The sequence below is a fragment of the Dermacentor albipictus genome, chromosome 3, assembly GCF_038994185.2.
Source record: "Dermacentor albipictus isolate Rhodes 1998 colony chromosome 3, USDA_Dalb.pri_finalv2, whole genome shotgun sequence".
In the NCBI taxonomy this organism is placed as follows: Eukaryota; Metazoa; Arthropoda; class Arachnida; order Ixodida; family Ixodidae; genus Dermacentor; species Dermacentor albipictus.
In genome coordinates this window covers 28630401-28655451 of record NC_091823.1, presented here as the reverse complement: position 1 = coordinate 28655451, position 25051 = coordinate 28630401, and the positions used below count along the sequence as shown (strand labels likewise).

The 25051-nt window shown below is 46.4% G+C and overlaps 1 protein-coding gene across 3 annotated transcripts in view; it reads right to left on the bottom strand.

Annotated features, from left to right (window-relative positions):
- LOC135921684 (cell adhesion molecule Dscam1-like) overlaps nt 1–25051 on the bottom strand; it is a 331909-nt gene that overhangs the window by 163976 nt on the left and 142882 nt on the right. For all 3 annotated transcript variants that reach the window (XM_070535315.1, XM_065455983.1, XM_065455982.1), the window contains exon 3: nt 7950–8282. In XM_070535315.1, coding sequence (XP_070391416.1) covers nt 7950–8282 — 333 coding nt within the window. The remainder of the gene's footprint in view (nt 1–7949; nt 8283–25051) is intronic.

Genomic DNA, 25051 nt, shown 5'->3' with positions numbered 1-25051 from the left:
GTGGCTCTGAAGTCAAGCTGGAGGGCTGGATCTGGGCGGAGCTTACGCGCCGCTCAATCTTTCGGATGCACGCACCGTGTGTCCCGAATCATCGACGTGCGGCGCCGCATGCCGCGGCGCCGCACGTCGGATCGGACGCCGAATCGTACCGTGTGTCTCCTGCTTAAGACTATTCGTATCCTAACACAGCAGGATACGCCTGAGTTAGGTGATCCTGAAAAAAATTCCTCCCAGACTTTTTTGTTGCATTATTTCTTTTTTTTCATTTCCTTAGTTTCGTTTTTCAACATTTCTTCGTCGTTTACGTATTTCTTGAAGATAAAGATAGCTGGCGCTTTATAGCGACTGTTTGCCCGCGGCCTTTTTTTTCTAATTGGCATGATATAAGGAGATGTTGGCGCGCAATTTAAGGCGCCGGCTACTCCTTATCTCTTGGGTGGTTCCGTCATACATCATTCAGGGTTCACGGTTACATATCAAATGCTCTTTTCACACAAGCACCAGGACTTATAACGCAACGTTTCCACAGGAAGACTATGACGTAAGCAACAAATGGTACATACAATATACATGGCAAATTCATTGTTTAGTAAACAACAAGCGGCAAGCAACTCACTTTTCCGAACGCGACTTTACCGGGCTGCGCTCTATATAACAAAAAACACCGGTCGAAGCGATCCCATGATGAATTTGAACGTTGATGCGATCAGCATTTAAGCACTGTAGCAACACGTAGTAATGTCCACCACCAAAATTCGTCGTGTATGAGGCAAGTACCGCAGCCCGGCGCCTCTCTCGTATTTCCTTCTGGACACGCTGCGCGATCTAGCGGTGCCGGCGCACAGTCCGCGGGCTACCTTCGAGATGCGCGGCTAGCTAGTGTGCACAAATGCTGAGAATTCGCTCTCATGGGGCAGCTCTAAAGCGTGGGGCTGCTGTGCTTGAGGAAACCGTGTTACGCGGCCTCAATTCCACCCAGTTCCGAATAACCTTTAACGTACCTTTTTTGCTCCATTGAATAACGGCGTGAAGGTGGTTATACATACATACGTACTGCACACATAAATATATGAACACATATCGCAAAGGGAATGAAGTTCCTACAGAATGCTAATTGCATCATTATTCACATCCTTTGGGGCTTGTTTTGTCCGTAAACAGTAATAGATACCTCGTTTATTTGCTTACTCTAAAGCGCTCTGAAGTCGCTACTTTACTGGCAAGAACCCTATGCCACTCCTATACTTGCTTGCATGTCGTTCGTGACATTAGAAGAACTACAGGCGCGTAACCTTAAATAAAGGAAAGACACGCGGTATGAATGAACACCACTGGTCGGAGACATGATCAGCGCCAAAAGGGGCAACATTTTCTCACAATATATGCCTTGTGATTAGAAATAATAATTCTAGTGTTTTAGGTGCCAGCACCACGATCTGAATATGAGGCACGTCAAAGTGATGGTATCCGGATTATTTTTGACCACCTGGTATTCCTTCTTTCTTTTTTCCCAGTGCAAAAACTACACGGTAACTTTTGCATTGTGCTCCCATCAAAAAGCGACCGCAGCGGCCGGGATTCGATCCCACCCCCTCGGGTGTAGCCATTACGTCACCACGGCAGGTCCTTTCTAGTAGAAAGTGAAAGAAACGCCCTAATGCTTTTAAGAAAACAGACCGTGTACGGTCGCGTATGACAGCAGCACCCGAGACAGCCGATGCCGCAGCGTGTCCGAGTGCCGCACGGAATTGTCCCTAAGTGTCGCGACCGAAAATGTCTGCGCACGCCTGCGAGTGAGTGTACTTGTGAACGGTGTGTGTCGGGTTTAGCCAAGTTAGCAGCTTCCAAGTGGGCGCATCGCACAGCGCAAGGATGTGTTTCAAATACAGGGTTAAGCGGTCAGCTGAACTTCCAGGAGGCTAATTTGATTAATAAAGTATGGTCAGGACATACAACGTGCCATCGGTCAACATTTCGAAGAGCTGCTTCCGTATGCTTTAATATGTGGTTGCGTGCCGCTCCACTTAGACAGCCGAGTCGATTGAAAGCATTGGACGAAACATTGAGTATTTATAGTGAGCACGTAGTTGGTTAGCACTAATAACGACTCAGAAAGTTAGTTAACACTACACGAATGTCGTGGGCAACAAACTTGAAAACTATAATACGGATTTTCTTGACCACATCTGGGGACGCTGTACCACTCTTTAGTGAAGAGGATGGTGCGGTAGACACTGGAGCTCTGGTTGCCATTTTTTTACTACTAAGATTGCTCGCGCTTCGTCCAATTTCGATTAGGTCATCTGAATTTGACAGCTTTTCTGACTCCTGCGTAATAGCAAGCTAAAAGGACACAAAATAGGATACTATTTTATTTCATAGGAAGCTCCATCGCCTAATCAAATGACTGACCCGTTGGCGGGCTAGCTTGCTAGCTGGCCGGCTATTTAGCTAACTGGCACCAACACTTCACAGCGCTGTCTAGTGCTATCATGGGTGCCGAAGTAGGAATTTCAAGATTTAAATAGGCTAATTTAGAACATCTCAGGCTTCCGAACGATCACCAGGGTCTCAGTGAGCGGTCATTTCTATCCTATCAGCATTAAATTGCCGTCAACGATGCTTGAAGTAGTATTGAAGCGACGACTTCACGTTTACTTTGCTGCCAACTGACAGATCCCCCTTGCGAATCTACACAAGGTTATACAACAAATATAGCGGATAAATTTGTTGCATACAGTAAATGGTTTGGCTGGTCTTTGCAAGGTAACGTTCATATATGTGCTCTGTCTTTCGAACTTTGATTTCTTGTTAACTGTTTTGTTTCTCTACACAAAATGAGCCAGTAAACAAATCAACCACTGCCGTGGGGACGGACTTCACCCCCGTCGTTGTACATTAAAGGGAACGCTTCTCGAAATCCTCATTGCGGTCCAGGCGTTCCATTCATGTCCCCCGCAATGGCCAAGTGGCAGTCTGCTTTGAAGAACACACACACACACGCATATAAAAATGAAAATAGAATCTGACCAGAAACGCGCCGTCATCCAAGTTGGCGCAATCAATTGTTCCTCGCCGGCAATTTCTTGGCGCTGCCGTCCTCCTCCTTCCCATTCCTGTCCTCTCTTACCCTCCTCCCCCTCCCGCATCTCTGCCTCAGCTCCATTTCAGCGTGACGCCTCTGACCGCAGCAGAAACCAGTGCCGCACGGTCTTCCAAAACAAACCCCGCCAAGCTTCGTATACACACTTGTCAGCGAAACGCAACTTCTCCCTTCCAAGTCGAGCAATCTCTGCTTCCAGGCTATAGCCGAACGCGCTGCCGCTGCCTAAACTAGCCAAAAGGAACGGAAAAAACAGAATAAATGTGGCGCTAGCGCAACATTGATTCGCTCGCGCGCGACGTGAACCGTGCGGAAGAAAAAAGAACAAGAATAAAGCGGGGGAGAAATTCTGTGGTGTGTAAAAAGGACAGACGAATCCAAGCAAGGCCCTCAAAACGAAAAAAAAAAAACGAAGAAACAGCATGCGACCGGGCGGCATCTAGGTTAAAGTAAGGCCAAGCAGCCTTCTACCCATTGCGGCCAGCTTCAGGCTCTCCGGACACCATTTTCTTCTCGGCTGAACGCTGGCCACGGCAAAGGCGGGTTGCAGGGGACAGGAGGGTAAAAAGAAAAAAAAAGAAAAGAGGAGGTAAGGAATTCAGAAGGGACGAGCGAGAAGACAAGGCAGAAGGGAAGCCACGAAGAAAGCGAGCAACGACGCCATGACATAAAGCAAACGCGACTGGAATCGGCGCGGTGGCGGCAGAGCACGACTGACGTTGCGGACAAGACGACATTTGGCTCGGACTTGTCGCCAAGGCGGATCTCGTTTTCTCGGTGACACGCGCTGCCAGCCATATACGACCGACACGCACGCCGAGGCCGGGCCCCGCGCGCGCGCTCGGGGGGCCGGGGATAAGAGCTGCGGCTCGCGGCGAGAGACGCGACGCCACTACGGCCCCCCGGTGACCGCTCGGGGCCCTCCGAGCCTCGCTGCTCACGCCCACGGCACACGTAATGTTAGTGCACGGAGAGCGCCGTAGCTCCCACTGAGGCTCGCCGGCTTGTCGGTGTGCCTGTCTGTTCGTGCTCTGAGGAGGCGGCTGGCACGGATGCATCCGGCGTTTCCGCTGAAGCGCGAGGGAGGTAATCGAGCCACCCTCGAAAGCGGGAATTGGTAAACAGGTGGAAAGGACGACGGCCACATTTCTGAGCTGTCGCGCGACGTTAAACGCGTTGACATTTTGCGGCTGTGACAAACTGGCAGAATTTATTTATTGTTTCCTTATGCTATGTTCAGACTACGTTCGTAAGGCGCCGATTTTTCGTAACATGCGTAAGCGGAAGCGCAACAAGCGTATGCGTCTAGTTCACACTGCGAACGTAAAGCTACCAACGTGCGCAATTCACGCGAAAATCGTGGTTGAGAGTGTTAAAGGGTCGGCAACATTTACGACTGTTATATTACGACCGTTGCGGCACAGCCAATGACCGATAAGCCTTCGGTTTTCAACAACCGGTGACGACACTTCCGTCCTCCCGTCTGCAGACAACTCCGGGCGCGGGAAGTGCCATTCCGCCATTCCGTGCGCACGATTAGGTTGGCTGTGTTCGTGAAAGTTTGTGCAGTGCGCCTTGCGAGACTGTTTTCAGTTCATGTGGTTTATCCGCTGAGGAAATCGATGGCCGGAGGTGCATGCTCCGAACTTCGATGAGTGGTCTCACTAGGTTTTCAAAGAAGCGGAACTGCGGGGGCAACATGCGCATGAAGTTATGAAACATCGCAGCGTTAACTCGGAGCTTGGCGAAAAGGTTGTGAAAGTCGCCGTCTACGGCCCTATCGAGAAATACTTGCCGCACCCAAACCCTTCTGCGTCGCCTCCGTCGTCTTTGGGCGACTGAATACATGACTATAAGTTTGTTTTGAGTGTGAATTTCTTCGATCTCGGCCAGCGCTCGCATGTTGACAGGAATCATATTGGACCGCTGGTGACGTCGATTCTGCATCTCCAAGTTTGATTGGCCTGTTGTAAAAGCCGTAATTTACGCAGCAGTAAATGTGAACAAAGGTGCCGGCTTAACCGCCGTAACATTTTTTACAGCCGTTACGTTCGATACGCCGAAAGAGCTGTTACGCGCGTTACGACCGTAGTGTGAACATAGCTTTACTCAAAGCAACATATCCTGGTGTGGATTGTGCGACCCGTCGCTGTAGCTCAGTGGATATGGCGTTGTGCTGCTTAGCGCGAGGTCGGGTGTTCGGACCCTGCTGCGGCGGCCGAATTTCGATGGGGATCGAATGCAAAAACATGCATGTGTTGTGTATTGGGCGGACGTTAAGAAACCAAAGTGGTCAAAATTGAACCGGCGTCCCCCATTTCGGCTTGCCTCATAATAAGACTGTGGCTGTGGCCCGTGAAACTTCCGAACTTGTATATTAAATATTTCGTAGCTTTCTTTGTGCTTTCGAAGCCCCGGAATAGAGGCTGTGAAGCGTAGCTCATGTGAAGGCCGTTTAAAAAATATCGAAAGGATAGCAGATAAATGAAAGGAAACGCGTAAACCCCAACGTAGCGTAGCAAACCAAAGCCACTCCTCAGCTAGACTTCCCTGCCTTATTTATCTCATTTCTCTCTATCCAAGTCGTATAAAGGCTTACAGGGTACGCCAGAAAATTCCACCCAGGTGTATGCGTTTCTCTATGGTGAGCGATAGATTAGATGCTTCACAAGAAGGAAACGCCAACTATGACTAAACCGCAGGAAATGGCGGGCACTGTAAAAATATTTAACCCCTTACGGATGTTTTCTTGTCGCCTTAGGGCCTTACAAAAGTTTATAGAGGACGACAACGTAGCTTTAACTAAACGCGCGATGAAAAAAGACGTAGATCAAAACTATGTTATTATTATGACATCCTTGGGCGCACATAAATATCTGGCAAGATAACTTCACAGGCACAGATATGAAAGTGTCCTGTCGGATATTTTTGTGCGCCCAAGGCTGTCAGAATGATTGAACATATAGTTGTCAACTGCGTCTCTTGTCAGTCGTCCTCTATAAATTTTGCCAAGGCCCTACACTCTAAAAAACGTTTACACCCTTTGCGGTGTATATCTTCCACACAACAATAATCGTCATGTGCCTTGCTTGCGTTTCCTTTCTTGAAAATGCCGCGCCCGCTGTACTCTCCTGTCTGCAATACTATGTGGCAAGATACGACTCAAAGGGTGTAAACATTTCTTAAAGTGCACTCTCAAGCAAAATTACACCCTATTGCCACACAACTATAATCGTCATCTCTCTTTGTCAGCATTTCCATTCTTTAACGCGGCGAGCCCGGCACTTTCAATTCACGAACGATATGCCCGTTATCAGCATGACAGAGCCTTCTCGACAGGAAAGTAGCGAGTGCAGTGTTTTCAAGGAAGGAAACGCAAGCAAAACAGATGACGATTATCATTGTGTGGCAAATATACACCCCAAAGGGTGTACATTTGCTTAAGAGTATGCAGTGCCACAAGAAAACACCTTTGACGGTGTAGACATTGTTACAGTGGTGAAAGTTCATTTCTCCCGTCAGATACCACAAGTTGCCGTACACAGTCAATCACAATAATTTCATGGAATGAGAGAGAATGAAGAATGTGGTAGTCATCCATAAGCCTCAGTCCACCGGTCACCGGCACGATCTAGCCTTTTCGAAGCACTTGCTTTAAATTTGTGGTCGTTGTCATAGTTGATTTTTTTTTTTTTTTGCGAAGTGAAAGGAGGCTTTGCTAAGCGTTCCTTTCTTTTTTTTTTTCAAAAAATGGGGTGTTTATAGAACCTTAGCATTTCAGCCATCGTGAACCGGATATGCTGAAGCACTGAATGGTATGTCTGAGTTCGCATGTTCCCTTTGTTTCTATTAAGTTAATGCGTACGCCCAGTACACACACCCAAGCTTTCTTGTGTGCCAGCAGGTGACATGGAACAACGAGAACAAGCCGGCATTCTTTTTTTTCTTATGCAAGAGCAGCCAGCTGGTCGCACATTATATACTAATGTGAATGCTTTCCTATAGAGTGAACAGATGAAAACATTATTTATGCTACAGTTTAAGGTCCTAAAGAAGCATCTAGCCTATAACAGAAGCAGTAGACGACTGCTACGGCATCATTTTTTACCACACGTAGATAAATTTAGCATCCATCTGAATGGCTGTCTGAAATTCCGTCTGCAGGTCTTCGGCAAAGGACTATTTCGACAAGGCTGACAGCACGCGAACTTTGAAACCAGTATCAAATATTTGAAAGTAACAGAAAATAAATTAAGAAAAAACAAAGAAAGAGAAAAGGAAGACTAATGAGGAAGTAAGTGTAATTAGCATAGAGTACGTGCGAGAGAAAGAGCCAAGAAGCAGCCGAAGTGCGGCTGGATTTGGTCGCTGCTAGGCGCACGGCCCCACCTGTCACTTCTGGCGGGAGAGATGACTTCGAGTTGTTGAGTCGAGTGTAGACGTACTGTTTTCTTAACATGGCGCGGAAGAGATACGTTTAAGTGATAGCGCTACAGTGATAAACATGACTGTCTTGGCAAGAGCCATTAAGCTTGGCAAGCAAATCGACAACTCAGATAGCCTATTATACTTGCAGAATTGACACAAAGCCGAAATTCTAACATTTAAGAAGCCTTCAAAATATCAAAACATGGCAACCATAGTAGTTAAGCCCTACAGATCCTAATGCCACCATGCACGCAAATGGCAGGGATTGCGTTCAGGGCCAGTGCAATGCAAGGATTAATTGCACACGATCCTTTGATCGTATTATTTTCCGGCGCTGGCCGGCCGAACTGGCCATCGTCCTTCGGCTTCGTGTCCGATTAGAATCGCGACACTGTCGACGGCCCCGAGTTGCACTCACCCGCACGCACGTGGACATCCCTGCTGCCGACCACCCCGATGCGGTTGGAGGCGAGGCAGCGGTAGGTGGCCGAGTGCACGTCCTGCCGATACTCGTCGGCACGGAACGGGAGGAACTCCAGCGACCCGTCGGCGCGCACTCGGCGTAGGCCTGGCAGGTCGAGTGCGGGCGCACCGGGAACTACGCCGGTGTCGTCCAAGGCGAGCCAACGGAGCTCCGGCGTGGGGTGGCCACGGGCCGAGCACTCGAGGCTGCCTCCCGTGCTGTTGTGGAAGCGAAGCCGCGGCGGAGGTTCTCGAACGAACCGGGGACCCTGGCCCGACGTGGAGGCCCCTGCATCCGAAAGAGAACACGAACGAGATTTGACACGGGCTCGCAGCTCTGGTCGGATCGCTCGATTTTATCATCGTCCATAGCGCCATCACCACCACCATTCCACCACCTCACGACTTTAGAAGTAACGCACCCATTTTGCTATTAATTCACCGCCATAATCACTGCCATCGCGGTCATATTTAGTAGCACGTTCCTCCACTGTAATTGTGAAAGATTTTATTGATTGCATATTTTTTAAAATTTTTGTTGTTCTCTCGTTTGCTGTGTGCGTGCGTGCGAATGTTTTAGATTGCAGGCTCTTCAGTAGCCAAAATTACCATAGTTTCGCAGTTAATAAACACCAACAAACCACTACCAAAAGTACCAAAGTCCATACATATAGTATTAACAATAGGTACCTTTAGCAAGAGGGCATCGCATGAGTGCGGAGTTTCATTTACTAGAGCTAGAGCTCACAATTTCGAGAACTTTCATTTCGCCTCAGGCAAAGTGTACACAATTCTCTGCCTTGAAACGCTTCGTTCATTGGGAGAAGGAAAAATATAAAACACCAGCGAGAAGAGCAACAATGTGCACAGTGGGGAGAGTTGGTTGAAGTTCATAGCGAGATATTTTTATTTTTTGTGCGTCGCCGTCACCTTTGCGTTGCCGTCATAATCAGCAAAAAGTGCAACCGTTTCCATACAAATCGCCAAAACGTCTGCTGTCTTTTCACGACAAGACGTGATTTTCAACAATAAGATTGATGTTGACCAAGCGCAGGTAATAAGTGCCTTGTGCCCAATAGCCTCATAGATTTGCTGTTGGAGATCGATGCCGTTTACGTTTGCTCCATTCCACTGACTATTTCACAAGACGAAGAAATGAGACGCAAACTTCTCGCGTTGCGTCTAACACAGTGGCAGTAAATTTCGCAGTAGTGCGGTATGTACTCGTTGTAGTAAACGCTGTTTTTGAATTATAAAATGCACCAAAATGTGGCAAACTAGTATATAATCACACAAATAGAATCCAAGAAAATACAAATGAGAATATCTCCAAAGATTAATCAATTTTCTCGTTTGTTTTACTTTTCCTCGTTCTATTCCCACTTATCTTTACCCCCTGTGTATAGTAGCAAACCGGATGATAATCTAGTTGGCTTCATTCCATTTCTTCTTCTTGCTTTCTCTCTTTCGTTTGTTCACAAAATCACCACGAAATTTCCTACGCAGTGAAAAACGTAAAAGCAGTCTTCATTCGTTCACCGCTTAACAGGCACGAATCTTTGAGACGTGAGGAACGCTTTCCGCTTAGTTTAGAGAAAACCTGCATTGCTTTTATGTAACGCAGCTTTGAGCATCGACATGTAAAACCGTGCTCAGGGCCAAACTCCCGCACCGCGACCCCTGTAAGAAGCTTTTTTTTTTCTTTAGATCCCCGAAATAAATCACCCCGTCACTTCGAAATCTTCAGCCTTCTTTCTTATCTTTTTTTCCCCAGGTTGACACGGAACGTGCCGGACGCCGGTGAAATACGACGGAAATGAGCTCTTAAGGTCTCGCCGTCACACAGACGCCGACAAAACCATTTCGCGCGCTGGTTTGCAAGACAGCCAGACTCTTTCCGTTTTCCGAATGTAGTTAAAAGATCAAAGAACGAGTGCCAGTTTTAAAAAAAGAAAAAGTAGAAAAAAAACGGGACAGAGAAGGAACGTGGGAGCAAATGGAAAATGGACGAGCAGAATGATACAACACTATAGAGCGAAGAAGCTTTCTTCCTTCGACTTGAAGAAGAAAGAGATGCAGCAGAGAATAAATTTGTGGCGAAAGATAACAATATTAGAAAAACGGGGATGTATAAACGCACATAGATGCCCAAGAGGCAGCGAACGAAACACAGGACGTGATTCTTTCCTCTCGCTGCCGCCTTGAAAAGGTGGGAAGGGGCCAAATCTCCCGCTAGACCGAATTCGTGCATTAGAAAGCATTAGGGCGTGGAGAATGAAGCCAAGAGGTGGGCCCAGGCGCGCTAGAAAACAGAGACACGAACACGAAACTGGTACACGTAAAGCACCCTTTTTTATTCCTCTTTTTTTCCCGCTAGCATGAGGTAGGCTGACGCCAACGGACACTGCATTACCATAATTCAAATTCGATAGACTTTGGGAGATGGGTGCCTGTGGCGCGTACTGCGCTTTTATTTTTCTCAGTGGTTCGCTGTCCATCCGGTGCTTCACCATTTGCTAGGTGGAAGCCCTCCTTCCATCAGTTATTACATGCATCCTATCTCTCTTTTATTCAATTCTCAGTGTCGTTTTTTTTCTTCGGACAAGCTGTCGTTGCTGCGTCTCTTAAGTGTCACCGAGATTCGCAAAACGCCCCGAGGACGGACCAGACAACGCTCTAGTTACTTTGTATCGGGTAGCTTTCGTTTTAATCCTGTATTCTGGTGTTAAACATCGAATAAAGGAAAGGTCCAAGGAGATTATAAAATGTCACGTGCCTTCGTGGTACACGAAGTATATAGATGATTTCTTTCGCGTATGTCACAGGAAGCTATGGCGGAACACATGGGCTAATGCGTATCACCGAAATGGAATGCTATCACTGGAATGACGACGAGAGGGGAGGTCAACAAATCCCGGGCAGAGAGGGAAAAAAAAGAGAAAGAAACGATTTCCCGTTTTAAAGACAGTGTAAGAGAGCGGGAAAACGTCATTCTACTAAGTAAAGCCTATCACGATCTCTGCTGCCATGAATTTAAAATGAATGTGTACATGGTGGACATCTCGTCCTGTCTACTGGACACATCTTAGCGGAATTTGAGTTTTTTCTTTACCTGAATGTGAGTCTCCTTTCTCTGCTTTGTAAGTTTCAGAGTCTTGCGATGTATTTCTCTCTTTCTACTTATTACTGTACTTTGTTATTAAGCAAGACAGGCGTTTTGGATCATTCTCGCGCGCGCACATTGTCAATGGCAAAAGACGAGAAGGCACGAAGGAGCGAAATACGGAATTGAAATGGGATTGAACCACGTGTTGTTTCGTGTTGAAGCGACTTCTATAGCACGCATTGCGTCTCTCAGTTAGTCTGCGTATGAGAGGAGAACGAGAGAGAGAGAGAGAGAGAGAGAGGGACGCGTACGCTGTACGAACATGTTATTTATTGAAAACGTTGGAATACGTTTGAATGGAATCCGCTGCCAACGTCAACAGCGTCTGTCGATCCGGAAACCGTCACAAGCATAGCCCGGTGATCACCCAAACAAAGAGATAAAGCATAAGATTTACGTTCACTCCCTGCGCGGAACTAGACAAGGAACCCAATGTGTTCATAGGGTACCTTGTTAGGCGAGTGGGTTGACGCCGTAATAAAACGTATTGTTGTAAAGTAAAAATTTGAAAAATAAAATTTGGTTGTCGGGCTTATAAGGTGTCCATAACACATATCATCCCGTTGTGATCACAAACTTAAACTTGATGTACCGTCTTGTCGAACAAAGTTGCGCCGGGATTCCTTTTATCCAAGAGCAAGTCTGTATTGAAACCACCTGCCTGCTTTCATGGCCACTATTCCGAACAATGCAAGTTTCAAAACAGCCGTAAACAACAAGCTTTGCTAAGTCTTTATTTGCTGCAGATGAATGTCCTTGTTGCTCATGTATACCACTCCTTTCTGCAATTAATACGGGTCTAGAAAATAAATAAATAAATAAATAAATAAATAAATAAATAAATAAATTGTCGTACTCGCTAACTAGTCAGCGATGGATGAGTGGCTAGTGCACTCGATTTGCTTCACTGACTTTGGTAAGAATCCTGCTGGAGGCGGTTGTGGATAATGTTTTTTTTTTTTCTTGGGTGCTGTGACATTCACCCGGCTACGCTTCCGCATATGCCGTGGGAGTGTCCAGCACAGTACACACAGACCAACACCACGACTCCCTCGTCGAGGTTGCATGAGGCTCTGCGGATCTCCGCCCTCGACGACCAAACCTGGGCGACCCAGCACGCCCGCGAAGCGGCGGCGAGGGAAGCCCTCGACTTCCCTTCGTGGGAGGCTTAGGCCCGGACATTATAAAGTGCTGGTTGTACAATAAAAGTTTATTCCTCCTGCTCTTGGGACAATGGCGAAACTGAGGATGACGAGGTGGCTTAATGACGACAAAAGTCGTCGTTGTGTGGCATTGGCGATGTTGACGGTCGTCGTCAGCGTAACGGACTGAATGGAGAGATGGACAGAGAGACAAAGCCAACCACTTAAGTATTTTCGCAGTAAAAACAACGTCTTGGGCTTCCCGGGTGATTATTACATTGCTCAGGCGCGTCCTCAATCTAGAGTGTTGCTACTACCGATTACGGTGGTAGCGATGCCAGTATCCCAGGGGCCCTAGCCGTCATAACAGCGCCACCGATTAATGCCAAGCAATTATAGGTTGTCCAAGCGGCTTGCATGTATATTGAGGAAATGACATTTCATGTAGTGTATGGGATGGGAAACCTATGTTCTGTTAAGACGAAGGAGAAGGAAACGCATTCCAAGCGCTGTGAACGTTTGGATGATGCGCTACCAAGCGAAGCTGTAAATAATCAAAATCTAGATGAGTTGTGTTCACTAGTTGAGCAGCTAATGGAGCCTGTATAACTACTTTTCCTGCTGTAAAACTGCTGAAAGTATATTGTAGTGTTGTATTGTTTTCGTTTGTACATTTCTTTTCTCATGTATAGCATACGATCTATAATGCTAAATTTTCTCTTCTCATGTACGCGAAGTGTAACGATGTAGGTAATATAATATTGATGCACTTGTTGTTGAAAAGTGTTCTGATCTACCTCATGTTTTGCTGTTGTCTTCTTGGGAACTTGTTGTATCTTATTACATGCCTATGATGATGTAAGCGCGCTCCCTGTATGGGTCTGCAGAAGACCTACAGTAGTGGTAAATTAAAAATAAAAAAAATAAAAAAGGGGTACAACATGGCGCAAATGGCTTCGGTTTCGGTTGACTTGGGAAATGTGTGGTTAGGAATCTCTGAGAGAGCCGTTCTAGTCTTGCAGTGAACTTATATATGATCATCTCAAATTTTGTCATCGTTACCTCAACAACGAAGGCGCTATAAGCGGTAGAAAATAAAGGTTCACGTCAATTGTTTGCCTCGTTGGTCACTCCCATTTTGGTTATGCTCGATCGTTCTCGCAAATTATGACACCACAGTAAAGATCCTGATCTTTATAAAGTAAACTTTCTGAGCCCTGATTCAGTCATATAACATGTGCATTCTTATCTACGTGGCTTGTTTTGTTTTTATTGTGCGGTTTTGAACATTATAGATACAATAATTGACCGCGTTCGAAGATACTGAGGACATAAATTGCTGTACGCTGGTTCACTGTACTCAAAGATAGCTACAAGCTGTGCCCAAAGCGATATAGAAGTGTTCCTGTCGTAACTAATGAAGCAGAAGCAGCATATTCTTACCGAAATTACGCAGAGAAAAATCTCAAGCGCAAAATGGAAGTAAAATAATAAGAGCAAATAAAAAGAAAAGACAAAGAAGGAGAATAATACTTTCATGGTCATTTTTACACAGCGTTTCATCTTGATTCCTTTATTATTTATTTTTTAAGAAGGTGCGCTCCTTGTGTTCGATTTCAGTTGAGCCAGCTAGAGTAAACACACATTGCGTACGCACACAATACCAGAATAGAGTGAAATGGTTTTCAAAGAACTTATGAGGCCCTGTGAACTGTGAGATGGCATTTTTGAAAACTGCGGAATGCATTGTCAATGACAAGCATAATGGTGTGTGCCAAGCGCAACCGCTAGAATAATTAATTACGGACGAAACTGTGTTTAACTATGGTTTGTAATTAACTTTCCTGCTAGTACGGCCAAATCTACTGGTCTCTTCGTTAAAACAAAGAAGGATAAGAAGTGACATCAAAAAAATTGTTTAGTGGGAGTGTCTTAGCTGTATGGTCAACCCTGAACGTCGGAACACTTTATTGCTCTCACTTGCCCTCCCCTCCCCCTCCATAAAAATTAATAATATAAAAAATAAATAAGCAACTAAAAGAAAGAGTTGACGCTTTAAATTACAGACAAAACAGGTCAATACAAAGAATAGAATTTCAGTTCTTTTTATGAAAGTTTTGTCCCTTTATTCAGTTACCGATTGAGAAACATTCGTTATTATTTTATTTTACTTTTTCAGGGCATATGGCGCGTTCCCCACATAACTTTTTCTACTTCATCTTTCGCAGTATGTTTTTGTTTCATCTCTTCCTATTTTCCACACAGCGCCCGATCAAGGAAAAAAATTATTCGAACACGCCTTTGATATAAGGCGTGCGTTCGGTTTTCTACCCTACACTGTGGAACGTGGGGCAGGAGGTCGGAGGAGTACGGGATAAAGAGAAAAGGCAGGGATGTTAACCAGAAGCACGTGTGGTTGGCTACTTTACTCTGGAGCACGGGAAAGAGGGAATAGAAAGATAAGAGAGAACGAGAGAGAGAGAGAGAGAAAGAAAGAGAGGAGGAGGAGGAGGAGGAGGAGGAGGAGGAGGAGGAGGAGGAGGAGGAGGAAAGTTGTGGTGAGATCGCGCACGCATGCGGAAGGCCTGAGCGAGTCAAAGGCGTTCACACAGGCCAGTCGCTCTCAAGAAAGACAAAACTGCCTTTCCTAGCTTTGTGGGCTACGACGGACGGGGACGGTCTTCAAGTGACACCTGCACAGACAGCTGCCGATCGTCCAGTCGTCGCAGTGCGACAGACAGACAGACCGACGGACAGACAGACAGGCCACAACTAACATCAATTCAGGCTTCACCCGTTTGTGCAGGTCTGTTGTCCGTGAGAGCTGTAGCAGTACGGGCCTTCGTCACCTTTAGATGCGATGGATTGTGAGGTCGCATTCAAAAACGGTTTGCTCTGATGATGGTCTTTGACCAAAGCGAGCAAGTGCAGCCGCGAGTAATCTTCTTTGTATATTGTAGCGAGGACAGTCAAAGAGAACGTTTTGAAGGGTGCTCCTCACGACCGCAGTAATCATACGATGCGTTGTCGGAAATTCTGATGCGGAAAGCTAAGGACTTAAACGGTTCCCCGTTTTGTTAATTGTTATTTAAGCCAGAAACTGTTGCTTAAGTTGCCTTGGACTGGTTACAAAAGTAGAAATCTATCGGGTGTCAGCGAACATTTAAAAATTTTTTTAAACGTTGCGTGGGGCAGATGGAACAATCATAGTTGATGAGCTGGTCTATACTCGAAGAGGCGGGCGTTACTTGCAAAAAAAGTAACAAATGAAATGCATAATCGACTAATTAAAAAAAAATTAGCAAATAAGGTTTTACCTAATTACTTTATGGCCCATGTCTCAAATGAAAACTCTAGCTGTCGCGTTTACAAGGCGGATCCACTTGGAACCAATTCTCAGGATGACACCAGTTTCGAGATATTCATTTCCGAACTTTGCGGAGTTCTTTAACAAACTTGTTGAGGCCCAAAAGTGTGTGTTTTGCAATTGTATACGTTATTTATGTTAAATAAACTTCCAAACTTTCAATTACATTGGATTCCAGATACTCTTGTGGTTCAATGCATAAAACGACCTTTTGTTAAAAAATTAACTGGAACGCACGAATAAATTTCTCCGCAACGTTCGCGAATTAATATATCGAAACTGGCGTCATCCTGAGAATTCGCCTACTCCACGACTAGTATTTCCAAAGGTAATTAGTTAGAATTTGAATGAGTGAATACTTGCTAATTAGTCAATTATGCATTTAATTGTCTTTCTTTTTTTTTTGCGTCACCCGCCGTGGTTGCTTGGTGGCTATGGTGTTGGGCTGCTAAGCACGAGGTCGCGGAATCGAATCCCGGCCACGACGGCCGCATTTTGATGGAGGCGAAATGCGAAAACACCCGTGTACTTAGATTTAGGTGCACAATAACGAACCCCAGGTGGTCCAAATTTCCGGAGTCCCCCACTACAGCGTTCCTCATAATCAAAAAGTGGGTTTGGCACATAAAACCCCCTAAATGTTCTCATATTTTTTGTGCAAGTAATGCCTGCCTCTTCAAGTAGACCAGCTCACGAACTAGAATTTTGATATCTGCCACAGGCAACCTTCAAAAATATTCGAACGTGTTCGCTGAAACACTCTGTATACCGTGTTGTGCACATATGATTGCATACAAAATAAGTTCCAGCAAGGCAGTTCGCTCTAAACACAAGTAAACAAAAAATTCTAATCGCAAAGCAACCATAGGCTGCTTTCAACCATGCTGAAAATAGCCCTTGCGAAAGCGGCCTGTGGCCTACGAATGCGCCCTCGTAGCGGTATCGCTCCTTCATCATCTTTTATTGCTTTTGTTTTCCTAGGTCTCGCGTTATCTCGTAGGCACCGCTTCGTTTACGCCTTCCGTCGAAGCCACGACATGGGGGTAGACAGTGAGGAGCTAGCAAAGGAAATAAACTGAACGAACCGAAAGCAAGAAGGGGAAAAAGAAAATAAGAAAAGTTGCGAACAAATACAAGCGAATAAGAGATAAGAAAATTCCCAGCGAATGCAACGAGCCCACGCGGGATAGGATCGTCGAGCGACAACTTCCCGCCGAGGCCCCGGAAAGACGCTGGCGCGGCAGAAACCGAGGGACCCTGGCTCCCCATTTGGCGCCTCATCAAGGGCTCTTTTTCCCAGCAACCTTCGCTTTCATCTCGTGAACGAAACAGACACGAAGACGACCTTCTTGCGTTACCCTGGACATCATCTCTTTCTCTTCGCCTCTGTACGCTCGACGCTTCCTCCTCGGAGCTTCGTCTTCTTTTTTTATTCTACCGCCGATTCAAAAGCGGCGCGAAGACTGCCTTTAACTAACAAGACAAGCATGCCTCCAGGGATGTAACCCTGGCGCGAGGATAAAAGGGCGTGGCACATGGAGGATGTGGGGAAGAGAGGGCGAAGGGGCCCCCCGGTGGTGGAGGTGACTGTATGAACGGCATCTGCAATCAACGTCTTTTTTTTTTCTTTATCCTTCTCTTCGCTCTCAGACTCTTTCCGTTCACACCGGGGAAAATGAGGACCGAAGTGCAGCGTAAGCGGAAAGCTACCGATTGCGGTGATGATGATGATGACGATGAAGGCGACGATGGCGATCGAGCCTTCTTGCTGTGTTCGTCGTTCTCGTTATTATTTTTTTCAATGAAACAAACAATAAAGTGCACAACATAGCTGCACCCCGACACCTTTCTTCACATCGCCGGTGGCAGCAATGGAGGCTCCGGGTTTCACTCCAGGCTCTACTCGCTTTTCCGTTCCCTTTCATTGTATCTCGTTTGTTTGCAGTATTCTGCCTTCTACTCCTTGTTCCTTTTGCCCAGTTTGGCACTTCATTCTGTGACGCGCTCTGTTTGGCGTATCATTTCTGCTGAAAGCACCAATTCTTTCTTTCTTTCTTTCTTTCTTTCTTTCTTTCTTTCTTTCTTTCTTTCTTTCTTTCTTTCTTTCTTTCTTTCTTTCTTTCTTTCTTTCTTTCTTTCTTTCTTTCTTTCTCTCCTTGTCTTCTTTATCGGGAGACACAAAGGTGCTTCTGCCGTAGCAATAGAAAAGAGCCGACGACGCTTCCTTCTTTTCGGCGTCGCCTCTCGCAAACTTCCGTCCCTGCTGCCTCTAGCTTATTTCTTTCCCGTTCTATCTCTCTCTCTCTCTCTCTCTCTCTTGTTTTACTAGACCCAGCGCTTCCTTTTGTGTAACCTTACGCGGCTGCTTCCACCCCTTCTCCATTTATACGGGGCGAGCACCGTGTTTCAGCTATCGCCGAATTCATTTTTCTCTAGCATCGAGACACAGCTTTCTGCAAAAGTCTCTACATGATACCTTTCTGGCACTTTCTGGCATTCCAGCCTTTTATGAGTTTTCCTTTTCTTTTTCATTTCCCCTCATACATTCACTTGACAGGCGAAAATTTGAGATCCGGAAGGGCAAAGGCTGAATGTTTCGGAGCCAACAGAGAAGCATCGTTCTCACCCGGCGTCTCTGTGCTAAGGTGACGTGGCTGAGCAAGATGTATATATTCACATGTCGCCACGGCAATAATAATCTGGTAGAAACGTTGAGAGGGGGGAGGGACAAGGGATGCGAATGCCTTGTCTCTCTCTCTCTCTCTCTCTCTCTCTCTCTCTCTCTCTCATTTTTCTGCTGTTCTTCTCTCCTGATTGCTTCCTCTCGCTTTGCCGTCCACAAGGTATTTCTAGCATTCCTACCATCGTAACCCACTGTCGACCTCATTAATTTTCGCTTGTCTCAGTTTATCGTTTGCCTTTCGGCGTCAAACGGTGCGAGTAAGGCCACTGATTGACGCTTCTTCGGAAGCAGACAAAATAGTACCCGTGTCCCCGATGCAGGCTTATTTTTACTTTGTATTATCCTTTATTATGTTTTTTTCGCCGGCGTCCCTCGGTGTAATCTGAAGCTTGTAGACATCTTTGCCACTCAGGTAACACTAGCTTGACTATTGAGGCGCGTGTTTTGACAGTTTTTTTTTTATTGCCATTGAAGAAGCACAAAGAAATCTTTCGTGTTTGCACTTTAGTCGTACATTCACTTATTCACGAATACCAGAGCCCGTAATCGCTGCGATTACTCTTTAATCGGGTGAGGGAGCAACGAGCAATCAACGAAGGGCTGGACATGCCATAGACAGAAAACAGATGCTACATTGATGTATCAAGCACAAAAGCTGATTTAGCATGAACGCAAATTCACAAACGTAATTACGTTGTTCTATACTTAAAACATAGTAATGGGTGTTCTCATACATTAAAATTTTTCATTTTGTTTTGGCGTATGGGGCACATTGTTTCAGAGAGTACTCGACAGACTAACTCAGGGTTGAAACTCCGTCTCCTTTATGGTCATATGTGCTATGGAGAAACACAATTGAAGTAATATTCTGCTTTTTACAACAGAATTGCAGAAAGCAGAATAAGTTAAGTTACGTGGGATAAATGGAGCTCTTCGAATAACCAAAAGTTAGCCAACAGACCAGCGGCAAGGGGTATTAGTAAGTTGCAAAAAAAGCAATGGTTCCGGGGTTTTACGTGCCAAATTACAGTCCGAATATGAGGAGGTGGAGGAGGAGGAATAAGAGGACATAAAGAGAGAAGGCAGGGATGTTAACCAGAAATGTGTCTGGTTGGTTACCCTACTCTGGGGAAGGGGAGAGAGGGAATAGAAAGATAAGATAGGGAGAGGGAGGGGAGGGGGAGGAAAACAGCGGTGAGATCGCGCACGCACACGAAGGAGCCTGATTATGAGGCACGCTGTAGTGGGGGTCTCCAGATTAATTTTTACCACCAGGGTATCTTTAACGTGTTCCCAACGCACGGGATACGGGCGTTTTTCCATTTCGCTCCCATCGAAATGCGGCCGCCGCGGCTGGGGTTTGATCCCGCCACCTTGGCAGGGCAACACCATAACAGCTAAGCCACCGCGGTGGGTCAGGGAGTTCTATGCAGCGGAAACACATAGCATGTCAGTGCATTAAACGAGTAAAAATGTACGCACTGCATGATCATACGGTCTTTGGAGATTTTTCTAAGATCTTCGCAGATACAGAAAAGTCAGACAGAAAGCCAGAAGCCTTTATTTACAGTGTGCATCATTAGGACGATGATAGGTACGGAGACAAAAAGCTTTTCACAGGCTTGACGAGGGTCTAAGACCCCTACATAGCACATCAATGCTACGTAAAGTACCTCGAGTGGTCCGTCGTGTGGCAATATTGCGTGCATTCGCGGGCATCTTTCACGCTCGGAATAACACTTTTACGTAGGACGTATTGAGCAGCAGAAAGCTGTATCGGGAGCTGTTGCTCTGCAATTTTCTCATTCACACTATTCAGCCAAAGATATTGTTTAAGATGTCGTATAATTAATTAAGACTAACTATGTAATTGTGCGGAATGCAAAAAAGTAATCTGAGTATCTCCGGGCGATGACAAACATGACCTTCTTTCGGCCTACCTACGTGGTATTTGCATACTTTTAAAGTTTCGTTCAAGTTACGTGGAACATCAGGTAGATCTGACGTAGTAGTTCTGCGGAAACCCGCAAGGTGGAGAGAAGTAATGAATAAAGAAAAAATCAGACATCCACCCATTCGTAGCAATTCCTACAAAGGAAACCCATACGGGTTTCTTTGTTGAAGAAAAAATTCATCCTGGTCCGAGACTCGAACCCGGGACCACCGCCTTTCTGGGGCAGCCGCTTTGCACCATCTGAGCTAACCACGCGGCTTGCAGATGGCAGGGCGAAGTCGAATTTGTCTACAAGACGAAACAACGGCAAGTGTTTGACGCAGTAGTTCGGCGGAAACGCGCAAGGTGAGACAAGTAATGAATAAAGGGAAAAGCAGACATCCACCCGTTCGTAGCAATTGCTGCAAGCAATTGCTTGAGGCTTTTCTTTCGAGGAACCCGTATGGGTTTCTTTTGTGGCAATTGCTACGAAGGGGTGGATGTCTTATTTTCCCTTTATTCATCAGGTAGATCTGTTGACCTAATACAAGTTTCTTTTTATTTATTTTTTATTTTTGCAATATTCAACAATATTTGCACGAATATTTATCGTATAAATAACAAATGCGCTTGTGCAGTCACTAGTATTTATTTATTTATTTATTTATTTATTTATTTATTTATTTATTTATTTATTTATTTATTTACATGTTTGTTTGTTTGTTTCATCAGTAACGATGCTTTAGCCGTTATATAAGTGCGATGAAGTAGCCGGGAGCGCGTACTTCAAACCTCACCTACTGATCCCCCAACTGAATCCGTCTACCTCTAGTACTAAGCGAGAAAAATGCCAGGAGGTGGTAGTGAGTATGTATGTTCGCACGTGCCGAAGCATAACGCCTGCGGAAGTACCGGCGAAGCAGTGATCTCACATAATGCGCCCAGCGATTACGAAGGCAGTACCATAAGCACACCCTCTCCCTACCAGCTTCGCTTATTGCTATCTTTTTCTCCAACGCTGTAGTTTTCTGAGATACCGTCACCGAAATTGGCGCCTGGTTCAGCGCTGTTAGATGCGCTTCCTTAATGACGACTCGGGCGGCATTAAGGTGGCCCGAAATCCTTCGCATCGGCCTCTTTATGCTATCATTCCTCCCTCCCCATTCTTGAGTCATTGGACGGCTAAAACTCCTTGCTCTTCTTTTCCCCTTTCCGTTTAGCCTTTTTTGAAACTCTATCAACTCTCGTCACAGTGCCGAAGCAGCGAACCTAAGCGTCGTGTCACGACCAAAAAGAAAAATTTCCGAGGCAAGGAAGCGTTCACTGAACTGTTCTTCGAAATAATTTGCACTCACGTAAAGTTTCTTTGCTGTTATTCCTACTTCATTCAAGGAGTTGAATAATTCGATGTTAAACTTATTGTACGCGTGTGCTTGTGTGCGTTTTTGTTACAAGCACAACCATTGCACACACTCGTCTCCCTTTTCTGTTCTTGTCTAGAATGGCACTAAAACAGCGCGCACTTCTAGAACCGATGCCGCGAAGCCTGAAGGCCTTCTAGCGTGTTGCTTGCTTCGATGAATTCGCCACCGGAGCAATCAGCTTCTTGGCGATGCATTAGCGGTGCCCGCTTAAGGTCGGGGAAAATTAGGTGCGTCGTTAGCGGGAAGCTCTCGCGGTGCGTTACGGAGGAACGCGAATGGAACGCTCGATAATGTAGACTGCAACACTGCGAAGCTCCAAACGAGTTGCTTTTCTTCAAATTTTTTTTACTCATTTGCGAGAGCATCACACTGATGCGTCGTAATGAATACGGCCGTTCCAACAACACGTTGCTTCGACCGCCCTCTCGGAAACTGAGAATTAGGCATAAGGCTGGGGCACGTTGGTGTAAATGATTGGGGAGTGTTTTTATTCTGGCATATTTCAATTTGTCCCGTGCTCTTTAATACCTGGTGGCAAGTTCCAGCTAGGCCTCTGCCACATAAAGCGGCTCTTTCCTTACGATTTCAAGTTATACCTAGTGTTGACCCTGGCTCGTGAAGGTTGTTGTCTGAAGCCCCTCGTGCGTTATATGTGCATTACAAACGTGAAAGCACGTAAAATATTACTTTCGCTACTAATTTGTACTTAATGTTTCAACAAAAGCCTCTTGTCTGTCACGTGTTGATCCATTCAGGAAGCAGAAAAGAAAGTGTGAAATTATGTAATGGGCTCGCTGAAATCCTCGGAGGTAACTGCCGTCATTTGCCCTATATGGGTTAGATTGTGCCAGCGTGCTTAGCAGCAGCAAACTCGGTGGCTTCACTGAGGCATGTAACATGTGCAGCTTGCTAGAGCAAGTTTTTCAACGTGCGCCTGAAAGATTGGCTGATGAACATGTCGTCTAGCGAAACGCCATGCAAGGCCTGGAATAGATATCGCAAGTCTCTTCAGCTGCAGCTAGTTTTGTGCGAAAGCCTCCAGTTTTTCGAAAGCCTGATCCACGGAGCTCTATTGGCTCAGCGAGAAGGTCGGTGGGCGTCCGCTGGGAATGCAGCTGTGACATCATAAACCTGTGGCGCGAAACATGCACGTAGGGATTGAATTATTGAGTCGTGGGGTTTAACGTTCGAGAGCAACTTAGAGCTTATGAGAGGCGTTGCAGTGGAGTGCTCCTGATTGATTTAGTCCACGCGAGGTTCTTTAACGTGCCCCTAAGTCTAAGTACGCGAGCATATTCGAATTTAACCTCATCGAAGTGCGGAAGGTCCAGAACACCGCAGCCATTGCAATACCCGGTGGATGAACGATTAACGAAGCCATCCGCATTCACCACAGCGCTGGAAGTCAGATTAAAAATTAAATTATGGGGTTTAACGTGCCAAAACCACTTTCTGATTATGAGGCACGCCGTAGTCGAGGACTCCGGAAATTTCGACCACCCGGGGGTCTTTAACGTGCACCTATATCTAAGTACACGGGTGTTTTCGCATTTCGCCTTCATCGAAATGCGGCCGTCGCGGCCGGGATTCGATCCCGCGACCTCGTGCTCAACAGCCCAACACCATAGCCACTGAGCAACCACGGCGGGTGCAAGTCAGATTGAAGGTTTGAAAGCACTTCGAGGTTTAACCAGACTTTGGAATACAACCGACTTTAAACTGACCTCTGTGCACTGTTAGATGTATGCTACAATTTTGTTCCCCATTTATCGTAGGCTGATTGGGAAATGAAACAGAAAGACATTGGGAGTGGAAATTTCTGCAGAGCATAGTTGAGAGCGGTTTTCTTTTGAACGCATGAACTTCAGATGCATTCAAAGGGGGATCCTTCAAAGATGACTCGAGGGGTCACTGTTGACTAAAACATACAGAACCACTCTCTTAGTGTGTTCCTACCAAGCTTCTGGTAGAAAATGTCATGTAAGAAAATTGATGGTAGAAAAATCTGCTAAAGAGCAGTCGAAGCATTGCGACAATACAAAAGTAAGCCATCTTAAGCAAGCAGTGACTACTTTACCTTCATCTGCTTCTTCAACGCTTCTGCGCCATCGAAAAAAAATAAAGAAAGAAAACAAAAAAACAAAATAACAATGCCAAAATGCGCGCGCTGCCAGAGACTGAGGATGTGGCCAAAATCCGGCTTTCAGATCTCGCACGTGGCAGTGCACTCAAGTCAAAGCACAGCGCCTACACATAGTATAGTGACCGGATTACGCAAAGGAAGAGAGCCGAGTACACTGATGGGTGGCATGCGTGGGTAATGCAGTCCGCCCGTAGAGCATGCACGGAAGGAAGCAGCGGAGCGCCAGACCCGTGGAAGAAGTGCAGGCGAAGATGGTGGGTGGGTGGAGGGTGTTGCAACACTCTTCACCGGCCGTCGTCAGAGGTACGCGCCTAAACAAGACGACGTGCGCTTTATCTGCGACAATTAAGTTACGGCTCGACCCTCGACGTTCCGGCCGTCGCACTTAGCCGGCCCGGGAAATAAAAGCATCACCCCGGCGGGCCAGCGAGCGAGTGAAAGCCAATGGAAAACAGTTAGTGCCCTCGAGGCCGGAGTCGCACGAGAGCGAGACTGGCGGTGCGGCGTGCGCTGCGCGAAGCCCATCAGCGCCGCGCGGTCTGTCTGAGTCGGCATGGCGAGACTCCTTAAGCGCCCGGGCCGCAATCGAAGGCGACGGCGGACCCTTGTCCCTTTCATCCCCAAAGGGCAATTCTCCCGCTGCTCCTCCTCCTCCTCCTGCGCGTCATGACTGCCGCCGCGAGGCTCCCTAGCCTCCCTAATGATTTCTGGGGGAGGCTAATGATTTGTACCTCGCTCGCTCACCCTTTCTCCCCTTTCAGCGCGCGCGCGCGTGCCCGCATGCGGTGCCTTATTTTTTGTCTTTTCCCTCGCTGAAAGGGGAACCAATTGAGCAGCATTCCTTCGGGGCACATTGGGACACGTCTACCGCACTTTTCTGCGTGCAGCGCGCACGAAGTGAAGCGAGGCTGGAATGAACACGTTAGATGCGCATTTGATGGGGCTGGCAACGATTCGGGGTCGTGGAGCAATGTGCTCCAGGAGTCATCGCTTTTGTGTTGGAAGACCGTTCGGGAAGACGAGCGGGGCTGCAGTTTGGATATAATTGTGTGCGCGCACAGTTTCGATTCGGAATAACCGAATGCCAACTGAAACCGATGAATTCAATGGATAATTGAAGCACTTTAAAAGGTTCTTTGCAACGCTTCTCACCGGAGACACGGTAGCTTTCCCTTTTGTCATTTTTTTTCTCCTACTTTC